This window comes from Aethalodelphis obliquidens, unplaced genomic scaffold, assembly GCF_003676395.1.
Source record: "Aethalodelphis obliquidens isolate GAN/ISIS:26980383/991018 unplaced genomic scaffold, ASM367639v1 scaffold81, whole genome shotgun sequence".
Taxonomy (NCBI): Eukaryota; Metazoa; Chordata; class Mammalia; order Artiodactyla; family Delphinidae; genus Aethalodelphis; species Aethalodelphis obliquidens.
This window is the reverse complement of record NW_020838025.1, coordinates 3513876-3532797: the sequence shown is the minus strand read 5'-3', so window position 1 is coordinate 3532797 and position 18922 is coordinate 3513876. Positions and strand designations below refer to the sequence as shown.

The window sequence follows — 18922 nt, the reverse complement described above, 5'->3', positions numbered from 1 at the left end:
AACTAGGCTTTAAAAAAGTAAAACGTTCTGCTTATTTTGTTGATGGTGGAATAGACTTGGATGAGCATAGTTATGATGAAAATTTTAATTTTTAGAATCTAAAATAAATCCAGACTTACAGAGCCAAGAAGTGGCAACAGGAAGGACTTTTTTTTTTTTTCCAGCAGAAGTGCCCTTTTAATTTCTCTTGACATCTAAAGCATCTAAGTAAAGAGTATTCTTGCCTTTCTGAGTGGGTTAGTTGCAGAATAATCACTGAAGTGTTCAGTTAGCAAACAAGTTGTAGTTCATTATGAAAGAAAAGAATGACAGTACCTCTAGTGGGCCTGTGATAGCATCTGTGATCTTACACACTCTGTTGCCTCTTCCAAAATATGAACAATCTTTCTGTGTTCTGTAAGTGCTTTCCCAAAACAAAATATAAACAGCCTACCTAATATCTTTGCTATCAAACTGAAAGATTTGTTGGACTACCTAGGGCGAGATTTATTGGTTGAGATTTATTCTAAGATGCTTAATGTGTTTTAGACATTCCTTTGGATTAACTTTTTAAGACATTCCCTTACATTTTTTCACACCTCTTCCATTCTTAAAAATTGACCTAATGCCCAGTAAACATTTTAGACATTGTTTTTACAACCTAAAATTAGAAATTTATCTGTTATTCCCATCACAAGTGTAATGCCTTCTACACTTCTTGCATTGGTTTCTGCATGGGTAGTAAAATTGTATTCAGAATTACGCAGAATAATGAGCAGTCTCTGGGTAAATGAGAATCACCCTCATGTGCTGCAGGGTGATTAAACAGACATACCAATATTATTATATACAAAAACTGGTAAACTACTGAAAATATCTGATGCTACAAATGGGTATACATATAGTAGATAACAAGCATAAACATGTGAGTTGTGAAGTTTACATTTCGTAACCCAGCATTTTTAAATTTTAAATCTAAATTTCAATTTAAAATTTAGGTAATTTTCATGACTTATTTGAAAATTAACATTTACTTTGGAGTTAAAGATCACAAATTAACTTCCTTAACTATATCCGTTACCACCTTATAGTTTGACACTAGAAAAAAATCTATTCTTTTAAGCATAAACTCATGTATAATTTCTCTTGCATGGATATTTTCTATTAATAAACATGGAGGCAGAGTCAAGATAGCAGCATGGGAAGATGCAGAGTTAGCGTTTCCCCACAACCATGGTACCAACTGGCCGCTGGTAGGGGACTCTGACACCCAAGGAGACGGGAGGAACCCCAAAGTGAACCGGTAGGACATAGGGGGACTGAGAGGGGGAGGTGAAGTGGAGGCCAGACAGGATCAGTGACCCTGAGGCTGGGGAGATCAGGAGAGGCAGGCGGGAGGGTCCCTCTGGGAGGAGTGGGAGAGGAGCAGAGGGCGTTTGAGCCCAGAAAGCATGCTGGGCTCCCAGGTGAGGTCCCCTGCCCTCTGAGAGCAGGGGTGTGGGGCATGCCTGGGCCCCTTCTGTTCCTTTAGCCTAAGTCCCACCCCCCAAGAGCCCCCAAGGCCTTTTCCAGCCCTGTCAGTGGTCCTGACCATTGGCCCCACCCACCACCCAAACCTCACCCTTGCTTAGACCCTGCCCTCCACAGCCAAGGCCTATTTCCAGCCTTTTATTTTTTTTCCCTCCTCCTCTTTTTCACTATTGTGGTACTGTTGTACCTTCTGGTTGTTGATCCATCTGTATTTTTATTTTTATATTCCTAACATATCTGTTAGTTTCCTAGTCTAATTTTTTACTTTGTTATTGTGGGGTTTTTTTCTTTTTTTTGCCACCCCAGGTGGCTTACAGGATCTTGGTTCATGAGCCTACGAGTGGGCCAAAGCTCCTGCAGTGGGAGCTGTCAGTCCGAACCACTGGACTAACAGAGAACCTCAGACCCCAGGGAATATTCAATGGAGTGAGTTCCTACAGAGTTCTTCATCTCAGCACCAAGACCCAGCTCTACACAGTAGCCTACAAAGCCCAGTGTTGGAAGCCTCAGGCCAAACAACCAGTAAGAGAGGAATACAATCCCACTCATAAAAAAAAAACGAGATGGCAAAAAAATATGTCACAGATGAAGGAGCAAGGCAAAAACCTACAAGACCAAATAAATGAAGAGGAAATAGGCAAACTACCTGAAAAAGAATTCAGAGTAATGATAGTAAAGATGATCCAGAATCTCAGAAATAGAATGGAGGCACAGATTGAGAAAATACAAGAAATGTTTAACAAAGATCTAGAAGAACTAAAGAACAAATAGAGGTGAACAATGTAATAACTGAAACGAAAAATACACTAGAAGGAATCAATAACAGAATAACTGAGGCAGAAGAACGGATAAATGACCTGGAAGACAGAATAGTGGAAATAATGGCTGAGGAGCAGAATAAAGAAAAAAAGAATGAAAAGAATTGAAGACAATCTCAGAGACTTCTGGGCAACACAAAATGCATCAACATTCTCATTATAGGGGGTCCCAGAAGAAGAAGAGGAAAAGAAAGAGTCTGAGAAAACACTTGAAGAGATTATAGTTGAAAACTTCCCTAACATGGGAAAGGAAATAGTCACCCAAGTCCAGGAAGCACAGAGAATCCCATACAGGATAAACCCTAGGAAAAACACACCAAGACACATATTAATCAAACTAACAAAAATTAAAAGAAAAATATTAAAAACATCAAGGGAAAAACCAAACATAACATACAAAGGAATCCCTATAAGGTTATCAGCTGATTTTTCAGTGAAAACTCTGCAGGCCAGAAGGGAGTAGCAGGATGTACTTAAAGTGATGAAAGAAAAACCTACAACCAAGATTACTCTACCCAGCAAGGATCTCATTCAGATTCGATGGAGAAGTCAAAAGCTTTTCAGACAAGCAACAGCTAAGAGAATTCAGCACCACCAAACCAGCTTTACAACAAATGCTATAGAAACTTCTTTAAGCAGGAGACACAAGACAAGAAAAAGACCCACAAAAACAAACCCGAAACAATTAAGCAAATGGTAATAGGAACATATATATCAATAATGTAAATGGATTAAATGCCCCAACCAAAAGACACAAACTGGCTGAATGGATACAAAAACAAGACCCACCTATATGCTGTCTACAAGAGACCCATGTCAGACCACTTCAGGGACACGTACAGACTGAAAGTGAAGGGATGGAATAAGATATTCCGTGCAAATGGAAATCAAAAGAAAGCTGGAGCAGCAATACTTGTATCAGATAAAATAGACTTTAAAATAAAGACTGTTACAAGAGATAAGGAGGGACACTACATAATGATCAAAGGATCACTCCAAGAAGAAGATATAACAATTATAAATGTTTATGCACCCAACATAGGAGCACCTCAATACATAAGGAAAATGCTAACAGCCATAAAAGGGGAAATCGACAGTAACACAATAATAGTAGGGGACTTTAACACCCCATTTACACCAATGGACGGATCATCCAAACAGAAAATAAATAAGGAAACACAAGCTTTAAATGACACAAGAGGGCTCCCCTGGTGGTGCAGTGGTTGGGAGTCCGCCTGCCAATGCAGCGGATGCGGGTTCATGCGCCGGTCCAGGAGGATCCCGCATGCCGCAGAGCGGCTGGGCCCGTGGGCCTTGGCCGCTGGGCCTGCGCTTCCGGAGCCTGTGCTCCACAGCGGAAGAGGCCACAGCGGTGAGAGGCCCGTGTACTGGAAAGAAAAAAAAATGACACAAGAGACCAGATAGGTCTAATTGACATTTATAGAACATTCCACAGAATGTTGGCAGAAGTGGCAGAATACACTTTCTTCTCAAGTGCACGTGGAACATTCTCCAGGACAGATCACATCTTGGGTCACAAATCAAGCCTTGGAAACTTTAAGAAAATTGAAATCATATCAAGCATCTTTTCTGACCACAATGCTATGAGATTGGAAATCAATTACAGGAAAAAAACATAAAAAACACAAACACATGGAGGCTAAACAATACGTTACTAAGTAACCAAGAGTTCACTGAAGAAATCAAAGAGGAAATAAAAAAATACCTAGAGACAAATGACAAGGAAAACACGATCCAAAACCTATGGGGTGCAGCAAAAGCAGTTTTAAGAGGGAAGTTTATAGCTATACAAGCCTACCTCAAGAAACAAGAAAAATCTCAACTAAATCTAACCTTACACCTAAAGGAACTACAGAAAGAACAACAAACAAAACCCAAAGTTAGCAGAAGGAAAGAAATCATAAAGATCAGAGCAGAAATAAGGAAATAGAAACAAAGAGAACAATAGCAAAGATCAATAAAACTAAAAGCTGGTTCTTTGAGAAGATAAACAAAATTGATAAACCTTTAGCCAGACTCATCAAGAAAAAAAGGGAGAAAAATCAATAGAATTAGAAATGAAAAAGGAGAAACCACAACTGACACTGCAGAAATACAAAGCATTATAAGTGACTACTACAAACAACGATATGCCAATAAAATGGACAACCACGAAGAAATGGACAAATTCTTGGAAAGGTACAATTTTCCAAGACTGAACCAGGAAGAATTAGAAACTGTAAACAGACCTATCACAAGTAATGAAATTGAAACTGTAATTTCAAATCTTCCAACAAACAAAAGTCCAGGACCAGTTGGCTTCACAGGCCAATTCTATCAAACATTTAGAGAAGAGCTAACACCGATCCTTCGCAAACTCTTCCAAAAAATTGCAGAGGGAGAAACACTCGCAAATTCATTCTACAAAGCCACCATCACCCTGACACCAAAATCAGAAAAAGATACCACAAAAAAAGAAGACTACAGGCCAATATCACTGATGAACATAGGTGCAAAAATCCTGAACAAAATGCTAGCAAACAGAATCCAACAGCACATTAAAAGGATCATACCCCATGATCAAGTGGGATTTATCCCAGGGATGCAAGGATTCTTCAATATACGCAAATTAATCAATGTGATACACCACATTAACCAATTAAGGGATAAAAACCATATGATCATCTTAATAGATGCAGAAAAAGCTTTTGACAAAATTCAACACCCATTTATCATAATAACTCTCCGGAAAATGGGCATAGAGGGAAACTACCTCAACATAATAAAGGCCATTTATGACAAACCCACAGCAAGCATCATACTCAACGGTGAAAAACTGAAAGCATTTCCACTAGGATCAGGAACAAAACAAGGATGTCCACTCTCGCCACTCTTATTCAACATAGTTTTGGAAGTCCTGGCCGCAGCAATCAGAGAAGAAAAAGAAATAAAAGGAATCCAAATCAGAAAAGAAGTAAATCTGTCACTGTTTTCTGATGACATGATACTATACATAGAAAATCCTAAAGATGCCAACAGAAAACTACCAGAGCTAATCAATGAATTTGGTAAAAGTAACAGGGTACAAAATTAATGCACAGAAATCTCTGGCATTCCTATACAACAACAACGAAAAATCAGAAAGAGAAATTCAGCAAACACTCCCATTTACCATTGCAACAAAAAGGATAAAATACCTAGGAATAAACCTGCCTAAGGAGGCAAAAGACTTGTACTCAGAAAACTGTAAAACACTGATGAAAGAAATCAAAGATGATATAAACAGATGGAGAAATATACCACGTTCTTGGATTGGAAGAATTGATATTGTGAAAATGAGTATACTACCCAAAGCAATCTACAGATTCAGTGCAACCCCTATCAAACTACCAATGGCATTCTTCACAGAATTAGAACAAAAAATTTTACAATTCGTATGGAAATACAAAAGACCCCGAATAGCCAAAGCAATCTTTAGAAAGAAAAACGGAGTGGGAGGAATCAGGCTCCCTGACTTCAAACTATACCAAAAAGCTACAGTAATCAAGACAGTATGGTGCTAGCACAAAAACATAAATATAGGTCAATGGAACAGGATAGAAAGTCCAGAGGTAAACCCACGCACCTATAGACCCCTAATCTATGACAAAGGAGGCAAGAATATACAATGGAGAAAAGACAGCCTCTTTGATACATGGTGCTGGGAAAAGTGGACAGCTACATGTAAAAGAATGAAATTAGAATACTACCTAACACCATATACAAAAATAAACCCCAAATGGATTAAAGACTTAAATGTAAGACCAGACACTATAAAACTCTTAGAGGAAAACAGGAAAAACACTCTTTGACATAAACCATGGCAAGATCTTTTTTGACCCACCTGCTAGAGTAACAGAAATAACAAAAATAAACAAATGGGACTTAATTAAACTTAAAAGCTTTTGCACAGCAAAGGAAACCATAAACAAGACAAAAAGACAACCCTGAGAATGGGAGAAAATATTTGCAAATGAAACAATAAACAAAGGCTTAATCTCCAAAATACACAAACAGCTCATGGAGCTCAATATCAAAAAAAATCCAGTTAAAAAATGGGCAGAAGACCTAAATAGACATTTCACCAAGGAAGACATACAGATGGCCAAGAGGCATGTGAAAAGATGCTCAACATCACTAATTATTAGAGAAATGCAAATCAAAACTACGAGGAGGTATCACCTCACACCAGTCAGAATGGCCATCATCAAAAAAATGTACAAACAAGAAATGCTGGAAAGGGTGTGGTGAAAAGGGGACCCTCCTGTACTGTTGGTGGGAATATAAATTGATAAAACCACTATGGAAAACAGTATGGAGATTCCTTAAAAAACTAAAAATAGAACTACCATACGACCCAGCAATCCCACTACTGGGCATATACCCTGAGAAAACCATAATTCAGAAAGAGACAGGTACCACAATGTTCATTGCAGCACTATTTACAATAGCCAGGACATGGAACCAACCTCAATGTCTATCGACAGATGAATGGATAAAGAAGATGTGACAAATATATACAATGGAATACTACTCAGCCATAAAAAGAAACAAAACTGAGTTGTTTGGAGTGAGGTGGATGGACCTAGAGTCTGTCATACAGAGTGAAGTAAGTCAGGAGGAGAAAAACAAATACCGTATGCTAACACATATATATGGAATTAAAAAAAAATGGTACTGATGAACCTAGTTGCAGGGCAAGAATAAAGAGACAGACATAGAAAATGGACTTGAGGACATGGGGTGGGAGCGTGAAGCTGGGGCGAAGTGAGAGCAACATTAACATATATTCACTACCGAACCTAAAATAGTTGGCTGGTGGGAAGCAGCAGCATAGCACAGGGCGATCGGCTGGGTGCTTTGTGATGCCTAGAGGGGTGGGATAGGGAGGGTGGGAGGGAGGCTCAAGGGGGAGGGGATATGTGTATGCATGTGGCTCATTTGCCTTGTTGTGCAACAGAAACTAACACAGTATTGTGAAGCAGTTATACTCCAATAAGGATGTATTAAAAATAAACAAACATATAAAATGGAAATGTTCATCCCCATCTTTTCTGTCATCATTGTATGAAGTCATGTAAATGGCAAAAATTAATACTCAAACTTATTCTTCAAAGAGATTTAATCTGTATAGAAAACAGTTAAAAATCACTATTAATATGCCTGTAACAGGAGATATTAGAGAAAGTGTGTATGTGTACATATGTGTCCGACACCGTCAGAGTGATTGGAGGTCCTGAATACATTTCACTTTGTGAAGGCCTTAATGTTGTGACTTTCATAAAGTGCTTTGCAGTTTTAGGGTAGAATAAATTAAGTACATATTGCACTCAAATTGAAAATGCTTTACTAGGAGACTCTGAAGAGTGAAATAATGAAGTGCATCTCTCCAGAACTTGATTGCTTTACCACATTCCCTCTTATTTTTGGATAGAAAAATTATAAATACATTTACACAGGTACCATTTTAAAACTGTCACAAGTATGGAAGCAAATGAGATTTTTTATCCTTTTTAACTGTATAAACTCAGGAAGAAGCTGGCCCTTAGAGTATGGCATGTAAGAAACTTGGTTTTTATATAATTTGTATTATTTTGTATTAGTCTCAAAATGATTAGGTTTTCTTTAGAGCGAGTTACTTTTCTGTGTAGAGTCTGTGTGCTCTCTAACACGGCTGCTACTCTCGCTCTACCCCTTTTACCACTTCCGAAGTTGTACGGCTAAGTAAGATAATCTCAACAGAAAGGTATGGTTTACCTGTGCCGCTGGTCGACGACAGCCTTGGATGGTAGCCTCCAGATTATTTTCGGTTTCGGCTCCCCAGTGGCTGAGCAGTTCAGTAGTAGTTTGTCCCCCAGATTCACCTCCGTCCATTTCTGGGATGCAAATTCTATCCTGGGGATCGTCTCTCGTTCTTCCACTGTAAGAATTACCACCCTTCTCTCTGAGCCAGTGGAGCTGGTAGCAATGCATTCATAAGTGCCCCGGTCTGAAGAGGCTATGTTTCTTATAAACAGAGTTCCATTTGAAAATAAGAACTTGGAATTGATGAACTGTAATGGTTTCACTTCGCTGCCATCAGAGAGAACCCAGTGAACACCGGGCTGAGGAGTTCCTTTGGCAGTACAGGGCAGTTTCAAACTTTCACCCCAAGTCCCTGCAATAACTTGCCTCTTTTGTTCTAGAATAACAGGTGGGGCCGCAATAACTTGTATTTTAACCAGCAGTGCGTCCTGGCCCACTGGGTTGCTGGCCACGCATTTGTAAAAGCCCCTGTCATAAACGCTGAGATTGTGGATGACCAGCGTCCCGTCAGATGTCACCAGGGCCTGCCTGTTCCCCTTGGATGATTCAGAGACCACTGTTTGGTTTGCAAGAATCCAGGAAATTGTAGGGCTGGGCCTGCCTTCAGCTCTGCACTTCAGTTCCACTGTGCTTCCGGAATGGACTGTGATCTCCTTAGTATGTCTCTCCAGGATCCTGGGGGGATAGGAAACCACGGACAAGGTGACATGAAGGCGGTCCGTGCCAAATGGATTGGATGCTGAGCACAGGTACTGTCCACGGTCCTGAAGGTCCACCCTCTGTATGGACAGGGTGCCATTGGGGAGCACCTGGAACCTGCTATTCTGTTTCCTTTTAGACAAATCAAGTCCTGATAAGAAGAAAGAAATTTATAGCCATAGGTCATCAAAGTTTAGGTAGTAAACATAAATTGCTCACATGGAAGTCTCAAGAGGAACGCTATCTTTTTATTAGGCTACTGGGAAAAAATATATTTAAAATTAAGACACCTAGTCTTCAGAGTAGTAAAGTTATTTCTGGATTTTTTTTTTAAGTAAAACTAATTTTAATGTAAAAGCCAGATGCTTCAACACAGTGACCACTCACAATTTCTTTGGATCTGCTTTCAAAGCATTTCAAAAAAATGGTCTTAACATATGTTTTAAAACCTTCTAATGAGCAAAAAGCCATGCATATATCAAATAAGGATATTAATTGTTTGAGTCTTGGAGAAATCTGAGGTTGATGTTGATTATTTGGCTACATAACCCCAAAACATAACACAGTGTTTTCCTTGTTTTGTAACTAAAGAAGATGAAGTGTAAAGAAACCGTTTCAAATACCTGATGAGACTCTGGTCCAGTGGATAGTGGGCATGGGATTCCCAACAGCTTCACAAGGAAGAAAGGCATCTGAGTTAGCTGGAACAGTAAAACTTGCCGCTCTTCCTCCAACTATTCTGGGCCTTTCCAATGTATTCCTAGATAAAGAATCAAAGGGAAGGAATTTGGAAGTTGTTATTTTTTGAATTGGTGTCTTATCGAAGCTACTTTTCTTTGCATTCTTCTGTGTATCCCAATTTGAAGCATGAGTGGTGTCCTCTGGCAGATCTGGAGTGGGCAGTATGCTCACTACTGGCTTTTTGACCTTTTCAGCCATTTCTGGGTGTGACTTGTGCCAAAAATGGTTTTCTGACCAGGGAGAGGGAGTCAACTTAGAAGTCTGTGATTTAGCTGTTATTAGTGCTGGCATAGAAGTAGAACGTAACAGATTGGAGTAGATAAAGTGGGTGATTCCAATTGTGAACTTGGCATTTGGATGAGTTTGGGGAGGTGTTACTGCTAATTGCCGTGGATGAGCATTGTGCTTTGAGGATTCATGTGACTTGACCATTGTACTTGTCATCGTCCTGAAAATGGGAGTTGCCATATTGTCAGCAACTGCATTTTGGCTACTCAAGGGAGGGGAGGTGGGAATTGGCATTGGAGTGGCACTGGCGCTCAGGAAGGGTGGCACAGTTGAGCGTCTAAGGATTGTGTTCCTAGTGGTGGTACTCTGGTGTCGTTTGCTGGACAAAGTGGTTTCAGAAGCAGCTGTTCTCTTCAAAGTCTGACTGCTCTTCTGGGGTGGTTCTTCAAGCACATCTGTCAGATGAAAGGTTCTTGGATGAAGACCAATTGTGCTTGAAATTTCTTTTATGTTTTCTAGAAGAGAATGAGTGAGAACAGACACACTGGGTTTGGTTGAAGTTTCAGCTGCTGTTAGAACAGGAAGTGTCACAGTGGTGGGTGTAATGAAGCCAGAAATCTGGCTGGGAGAGTTATTTGGGTCATTCCTATTCTTTTGAGGCTCCTTTATTCTTTGTACTTTTCGTGCCCTGGGTCTGGCTATTTGGGCTTTGTTGATAATGATAGATGCAGGGGCAGTAGGAGTAGTTGTCAGCATGGCTGTTTGCAGTGATATGAAATCTGTACTTGATTCTTTGCTTGAGCTACTAGGAGGTGTAGGGTAAACAGGTGGGAAGGGCAGCTCCTTCACTGTTGGGAGACTTATACGACTGTGTGTTCTAGTGGTACTGTGGTGAGTTGTAGCTGATGTTACGGATGGAATTTGCATCACACTTGCTGAGAGTGTTGTGAAATGGAAGGGGGAAACTTTATCTGTGGGTAAAGCAGGAGATATTTTAGGAAGAACCAAGTCTGTGCTTTTTTGTGAACCAAATTTTTGCTGATTCTTTAGCTTTTCTTTTTGGATATGGTTATTTACAAAGATATGATGCCAGGGAATCTTCCTTCTTGAAAGTCTTGTAATGGCTATAGTAGTAGGCATAGGTGGCTTGATGGTGGGACCTGGAAGTGGCGATACAATCACTGAATCTCTTTTAGCTTCACTGACTTTAGACATGCTTGGGTAACTAATATTTGTTGCATGAGTCATAACTGCACAAGTTGGAGTCACTTGGGTACTTTCAGCACTGAAACATTTTATTGTCTGTGTTGTTTTCTCAACATCTACATTTGGTTTTTTCTCAAATAGTAATGATGGATTGTGGACTAGAGTTGTAGATTCTTCTGCTATGACTCTGGCAATTTTAGCTTCAGGGAGGGTGATGGGGGAAGTCCTTGGAAAAGGCAATGCTGCTGCAGCAGTGGTGAGTCTTTCTCTGGGAGAACAGGATGGGCACTCCACATTGTGCTCTGTGGCTAAAAATGCAGTGGTTCTTTCTACAGAAGAACCTCTGAGTGTTGGCCCCACAAAGTTGTATCCATGCTGTCGGAAAATTGGAGTTCGCCCCCTGCTCCAAATTTTCCTCCGCCTTCCTAAGTGTCTGGACAGTGGAGTGTTAATTGTACTATTTCTAGGAATGTGTAACTGAGAATGAGCACCAGTGTATGGGTCTGAAGGGAGCTTAGAGGTGTTAGGTTTTTGAGTAACGTGAGAATGGGAATGATGGCTCCAGGGTTCGCTGACTCCTATTACAGACGTCTGATGACTCTTCGTGGCATTTACTGATCCTAAAAATACATCAGCTTTACTGTTAGCACTGCCCAGAATTTTGATACGGACATCTTTGATTGTAGTAGCCCCCACTGTTTCTGGGGGTGCACTTTGCAAATGCTCTCTTTTTCTCTCCATGTCGTCAGTATCCTGAAATTGACTTGCTTCAGGTAGTAGAGGAAAGATAGTAGATAAATTTCGGTTGGTTGTGCCTTGCATTTTGCTTGATGTGGTTGTGTTCATATTCTTTGACATGGCTTTAATTTTAATAGTAGTAGATGGTTTGAAACCTCTTGGTTTTTCAGGCAGTAGTATCTGTGGACTCACAATTGGGGAGACTTGGGTGCCAGCAGTTATACTTGTCACAGGGCTATCAGATGATTTTCTGGAATCAGCAGTCACTGTCCTTGCCAGAACACTGGGAGCTTTAGTCACCAGCACCATAAATTCCTCATCTGGAGGGAGCATGCCTGATGAGTCTACTTCCTCACCAGGTATTTCCAGGAGTTGGGTGACCGGTAGAGGTGGCTTTGTTATGGTACTTTCTCGCTTCTCAGGCACAATATTCTTTTTAGCTTTCTCCAGTAGTGCTGCCCAGTGTTGGGGGTCAATTCTGTGGGCAGAGGGAGGGAACTGCCTCCTGTGCTCTCCGAAACGTCGGTTGGTTGCATCTCCACGCCGCTGGGCTATTAACACCCCATGCTTAGGATTCTTACTTGTGATTGAGACTTGTTTTCCAGCCTCAGCCCTCACTGGAGCAGATGTGGGGAGTTGTGCAGCTGGTGGGTCCTTAAGCTGAGCAATGGCATTGGGCTCATCAAACCCAGATCCATCTGTTTCTACATTATGCTCCACTGGCTGTTGCCCTTTTATTTTGACTGAAACTTTGTTAATTAACAAATCGATCCCTGATGGGTTGGCTGCTACACAACGATAATGACCCTGGTCTTTTTGAGTCACCTGTAATATTCTTAATGTGCCATTGTTAAGAATTTGCTTATCTCTTGAGGACTGATAGAGCACAGTGTTTCCTGGAAGAACCCAGCTGACAGAGGCATCTGGGATACCCGTAGAATGGCATGGAAGGTCAAGTGTTTCACCAATGGAAACTACATGACGAGCTCCATTTTCCTGATAAGCTTCTATGTAGGGCTCTACCACCGTAATCCTATAGGTGAGAATATCTGCATCATCGTAATTGGTGCTTATGCAGTGGTATATGCCTGTGTCAAAACTATCAGCCATCTGGAGTTCCAGTTTTCCACTTTTGTCTATCAGGATTCGTCCATCCTCACTAACGTAAGGGGCTCTCACTTTACTTCCATCAGCTAGAAGCCACTCCAGTTGTGGGGGAGGGTCTCCTTGGCTGGGGCAATCTAGGTCAATGGTCCCACCGACCAAAACAGTGCGTTCCCGCTTAGTATTGTTATCCCTGGAAATCATGGTCCATTTGTGTTTCTCTGGCTTCTTCTCTGCCCTTGGTAAAGTGACTTGGGCATCGCTGGAGTACTGGATCTGCAGTGTACTGAGTGTGGTGGCAGTTCTGTTTAGCTGCAAGGAAATTTGGTCTTGCATTAACCAAGAGGGATCTGCTCTGAGATCAGCCTCGATGTTGGTAAAGATGTCTTCAGGCTTCAGTACCACCTGTTTATATTTGTAGCAGAGTTGTGGTGTTTCAGTGAGCAAGTGGCTCCTTTCTAGGATCAGAGGAGAGTCACTGTACAAAGCCAGCACTTTCCACACTGGCTGAATGTGACTGTAATCTATGTTACACACCAGAAATGTTGAAAGTGATGCATTTAGCATGATATAGTCATTTTCTGCAGTGAATGCAGTGGATGATGTTGTTGAGGGCTTTTGGATACTGCAGATCATGTTAGCTTCATTTCCAGACTGGTCTGTCATATTCAAAGTCAGGGAGCCGAAGGGTGCCATGAAATCCTGGGGAGAGATGGACACAGAAACACTATCTTCCAGAATAGTCAGGCTCTTCAATTTCAGGGAGGGGTCAATGGTTGGCTTGGCACACAGGAAAGCTGCAGCTGGGACCATAACTAAGGGCCTGCCTTTAGAGGTCCTGGGGTTCATGCAACGTGGACATTGCTGAGGACTGGAGGGACTTCTGTCTCTTTTGCATTTTATTATATCTAGAAAAAATGACAATTGAATTATTGCCAGTTGTGGCTTCTTTATGAATTAACATTTAAACATTTTGAATAAGTAGCTTTTGCTAGAATTTAAAACAACAATTTAGAAATTTTAGTGTCTCGTCCTTTTTGTGTTTTTTTGGTCTTTGGATTGATTTCTGAAAACAAATTGTCTATATACCCTGCCACAATATCATATCTATAGGCACAAGGATTTTGTCTGTCTTGTTCACTGCTATATTTCCCATGCCTATAAAGTACCTGATATATATATTTGGTACTCCATAAATATTAGTTGAATAAATAGTTTCCTTATCTAGGGAAACAAAATGCTATGCTTATGTTTGTCGCTTTTTATTAACTTATGTATTATTTAGTTCTGTTTCCCCATTTTAATGTTTTAGGACTCAGAGACCTTCACTGTCTTTTAAATGATAACCTGTTTGATAAATTACCATTTATCAAAGCCCTTGGATATCATTAAGAACCCAAGTTTCTGTCCATTACCAAAAAGAACAATGAGTGAATTACAAGGTACCTTGGTGTGGTCTAGCTTGGCCGCAGTAGGAATGGAGACAACAAGATGGTTGCAGGAGATAATGAAGTCGGTAGAACCAATCAATAAGAGGTGAGGATGTGGTTGAACAGAGAGGGTGATTAAGAAGAAGAGTGAAGGAAGACACAGTATGACTTTGGTAACAGAGGTAGACTCAATGGAGGAGGATCAAGTTTAATGGGGAAAGAGGAACATTGTGCCCAAGCAACGGAGCAGCCCATTAAAGGACTGACACTTTGGTGAAGTCAGAAGCCTGAAAAATCTTATAGCTCTTGGACCACCCTAAGCCTTTGCGAATCATAGAAATCTCCTCTTTCAGGTATTCACATATCACGTACCTGGTCATTTAAAAATACAGCTCTAGTGAGCCTATTTAAAATGGCTGGTCACTGCAATACTTGATAAGAGGTATGGAGTTTTACCTCCTACAAAATACAGCCAGGGACTTCCATGCTGTTCCATATCATGCATTAGACACAGCATTTAAAAGAAACATTGTACTTCTTAGAAGATATCACTTGACAGAGTGGCCGGACAGGGTCAAATCACCTTCCCATGTGTGCATGATTCCTCTCAAAGGCTTGAGAAAATCTCTTTGACCAATGACTCCAAACCCTTCAGTGTGTACTTCAATGTTACAGGCAATGCCACATATATCTGGCTACTCAGCATTCTTCAGCAAAATTTAAAGTCCCAACTTACGCAGAGGAAGTAGCTGGCAAGCCTGCAAACCTCTTTGAGCACTCATAAGAGGCTCTTCTCAACCACCCACTTACCAACAGCTGTGACCTTTTACGTACTTCCCAGTACCCTGGACTCAAACCCTGCTATAGCAAAAAACATGGGAGACTTCTGGCTTAATTAAACCTCATCACAGAATTATGATCCCATCTTGGTTTGATTATTGCTCGGCCCTGGACATCAGGTATTTTACCTCAGTTGCAAATCTGATCATGTCATTTACATTCTCTCCACCACACTCAGTTCTATTCACACAGAACCACTTTCCATTCCTCAACTCTGCCATGCCCAATCAAGCTCAGGCATATGTTGTTCCTCCTACCTTCCAGTACACTTGCCGTCTGACAGGCCCTCTTCCATCACTGCCTAACTACTTACCTCCTTCATTACCCAGCCAGAAGAGTGCTACTTCTGGGTGGGCTCTCTTCTTTTTGTTCTCCTGGTACCTTCCACTTCTCCTATCAGAGCCCTTATTGCCCACTAGTAGAAAGACTTGTCTAGTTGTCTGTTTTCCCACAAGACTGTAAGCCCATTACTTGTTGATCTATGTGTCCCAACCCTGGCAAAGGGACGGTCAGGAAAGATTACAGGAAGTAAGGAAGGGCAGCCTAATTCTAAGACCACATTTCTTCCACATTTTAGCTTATAAATTGAGATGTGTCTTACAACTGAAGGTGCTTTACAGTAGCGGCTGACCAGCTGGCCGTCTTGATATAGCTACCACTGCTTGCACACACACAAATACTGTTACAGCTGTTGATATTTACATATATTGTTTTCTCTTCAATTGAGTTACATGCACTGTTGGTATTACATATATTGTTTGCCACTTAAAATGTTTCTATTAAGATAACACTATGCTTCGCATTACAATAGGAAGTTATTATGCATATAGAAAGGCCTGGAAACAGAAGCAGGACATAACTTTAATATTTGTGAAATAAGTGTTTGTCAGAGAAATGGCCACAAACCCATATTTCATAGAAAAGCAACACCTAGAGCTTTTTGGAACCTAAGAATGGAGGACACCCAAAAATAGATGAAGCTGTGTTACATTTAACTACTGAGATATGTGCAAAAGGACTGCCAAGTGAGGCAACTGAAGGTATGAGAAACTGTCAGTCTCTTAGAATAGATGGAAAAAAGGTCAAAGCAGAAGTTGATGTGACTGATTCATGAGTCTCACAGAATGATCATTAAGGCATCTCAGTCAAAGGAGAACACTTGATTGTTTAGACACGACAAAGAAATGTTAGCACTAATGGGTTTGGCTAATTATATATAATGAATGAATATATATAACATAATAACAGTGGGGGAATTTAACACCCCACTTTCATCAATGGACAGATCATTCAGACAGAAAATCAGTAAGGAAACACAGGCCTTAAATGACACATTAGACCAGATGGACTTAACTGATATTTACAGAGCATTCCATCCAAAAACAGCAGTCTACACATTCCTCTCAAGTGCACACGGAACATTCTCCAGGACTGATCACATGCTGGGCCACAAAGCAAGCCTTGGTACATCTAAGAAAATTGAAACAGTATCAAGTATCTTTTCCACCCACAACACTATGAGATTACAAATTGATGACAAGAAAAAACTGTAAAAAACACAAACAGCTGGAGGCTGAACAATATGCTACTAAACAACCAATGGATCACTGAAGAAATCAAAGCGGAAATCAAAAATACCTAGAGACAAATGAAAACAAAAGTACAACGATCCAAAATCTATAGGATGCAGAAAAAGCAGTTCTAAGAGGGACGTTTATAGCAATACAATCTTAGGAAACAAGAAAAATCCCAAATAAAAAACCTAACCTTACACCTAAAGCAACTAAAGAAAGAAGAACAAACAAAACCCAAAGTGAGTAGAAGGAAAGAAATCATAAAGAGCAGAGCAGAGAGGGCAGACAGCAGAAGCAAGAAGAACTACAATCCTGCAGCCTGTGGGAAAAAAACCACATTCACAGAAAGACAGACGAGATGAAAAGGCAGAGGGCTGTGTACCAGAGAACAAAATAAAACCCCAGAAAAACAACTAAATGAAGTGGAGATAGGCCACCTTCCAGAAAAAGAATTCAGAATGATAGTGAAGATGATCCAGGACCTCGGATAAAGAACAGAGGCAAAGATCGAGAAGATGCAAGAAATGTTTAACAAAGACCTAGAAGAATTAAAGAACAAACAAACAGAGATGAACAATACAGTAACTGAAATGAAAAAAACACTAGAAGGAATCAATAGCAGGATAACTGAGGCAGAAGAACGGATAAGTGACCTGGAAGACAGAATGGTGAAAATCACTGCCACAAAACAGAATAAAGAAAAAAGAATGAAAAGAAATGAAGACAGCCTAAGAGACCCCGGGACAACATTAAACGCAACAACATTCACATTATAGGGGTCCCAGAAGGAGAAGAGAGAGAGAAAGGACCCGAGAAAATATTTGAAGAGATTATAGTCGAAAACTTCCCAAACATAGGAAAGGAAATAGCCACCCAAGTCCAGGAAGTGCAGAGAGTCCCATACAGGATAAACCCAAGGAGAAACAGGCCAAGAAACATAGTAATCAATTTGGCAAAAATTAAACACAAAGAAAAATTATTGAAAGCAGCAAGGGAAAAATCACAAATAACATACAAGGGAACTCCCATAAGGTTAACAGCTGGATTCTCAGCAGAAACTCTACAAGCCAGAAGGGAGTGGCATGATATACTTAAAGTGATGAAAGAGAAGAACCTACAGCCAAGATTACTCTACCCAGCAAGGATCTCACTGAGATTCGATGGAGAAATCAAAAGCTTTACAGACAAGCAAAAGCTAAGGGAATTCAGCACCACCAAACCAGCTCTACAACAAATGCTAAAGGAACTTCTCTAAGTGGGAAACACAAGAGAAGAAGAGAACCTACAAAAACAAACCCAAAACAATTAAGAAAATGGTAATAGGAACATACATATCACTAATTACCTTAAAGGTGAATGGATTAAATGCTCTAACCAAAAGACACAGGCTTGCTGAATGGATACAAAAAAAAGACCCATATATATGCTGTCTACAAGAGACCCACTTCATACCTAGGGACACATACAGACTGAAAGTGAGGGAATGGAAAAAGATATTCCATGCAAATGGAAATCAAAAGAAAGCTGGAGTAGCAATACTCATATTAGATAAAATAGTATTTAAAATAAAGAATGTTACAAGAGACAAGGAAGGACAGTACATAATGATCAAGGGATCAATCCAAGAAGAAGATATAACAATTATAAATATATATGCACCCAACACAGGAGCACCTCAATACATAAGGCAATTGCTAACAGCTCTAAAAGAGGAAATCAACAGTAAAACAATAATAGTGGGGGACTTTAACACCTCACTTACACCAATCAACAGGTTATCCAAATAGAAAATTAATAAAGAAACACAGCTTTAAATGACACAATAGATGAGATAGATTTAATTGATATTTATAAGACATTCCATCCAAAAACAGCAGATTACACTTTCCTCTCAAGTGCGCATGGAACATTCTCCAGGACAGATCATATCTTGGGTCACAAGTCTAGCCTCAGTTAATTTAAGAAAACTGAAATCATATCAAGCATCTTTTCTGACCATAACGCTATAAGATTAGAAATCAATTTCAGGGGAAAAAAACGTAAAAAACACAAACACATGGAACCTAACAATACGTTACTAAATAACCAAGAGATCACTGAAGAAATCAAAGAGGAAATCAAAAAATACCTAGAGACAAATGACAATGAAAACACGACTATCCAAAACCTATGGGATGCAGCAAAAGCAGTT

The 18922-nt window shown here is 40.2% G+C and overlaps 1 protein-coding gene across 1 annotated transcript in view; it reads right to left on the bottom strand.

Annotated features, from left to right (window-relative positions):
• The window catches only part of IGSF10 (immunoglobulin superfamily member 10), a 38988-nt gene that overhangs the window by 4546 nt on the left and 15520 nt on the right, over positions 1 to 18922 (bottom strand). Inside the window, exons 4-5 of the mRNA XM_027092829.1 lie at positions 9494 to 13795; positions 8124 to 9021 (exon numbers count right to left, since the gene is read on the bottom strand). Of these exons, the coding sequence (XP_026948630.1) occupies positions 8124 to 9021; positions 9494 to 13795 (5200 nt within the window). The remainder of the gene's footprint in view (positions 1 to 8123; positions 9022 to 9493; positions 13796 to 18922) is intronic.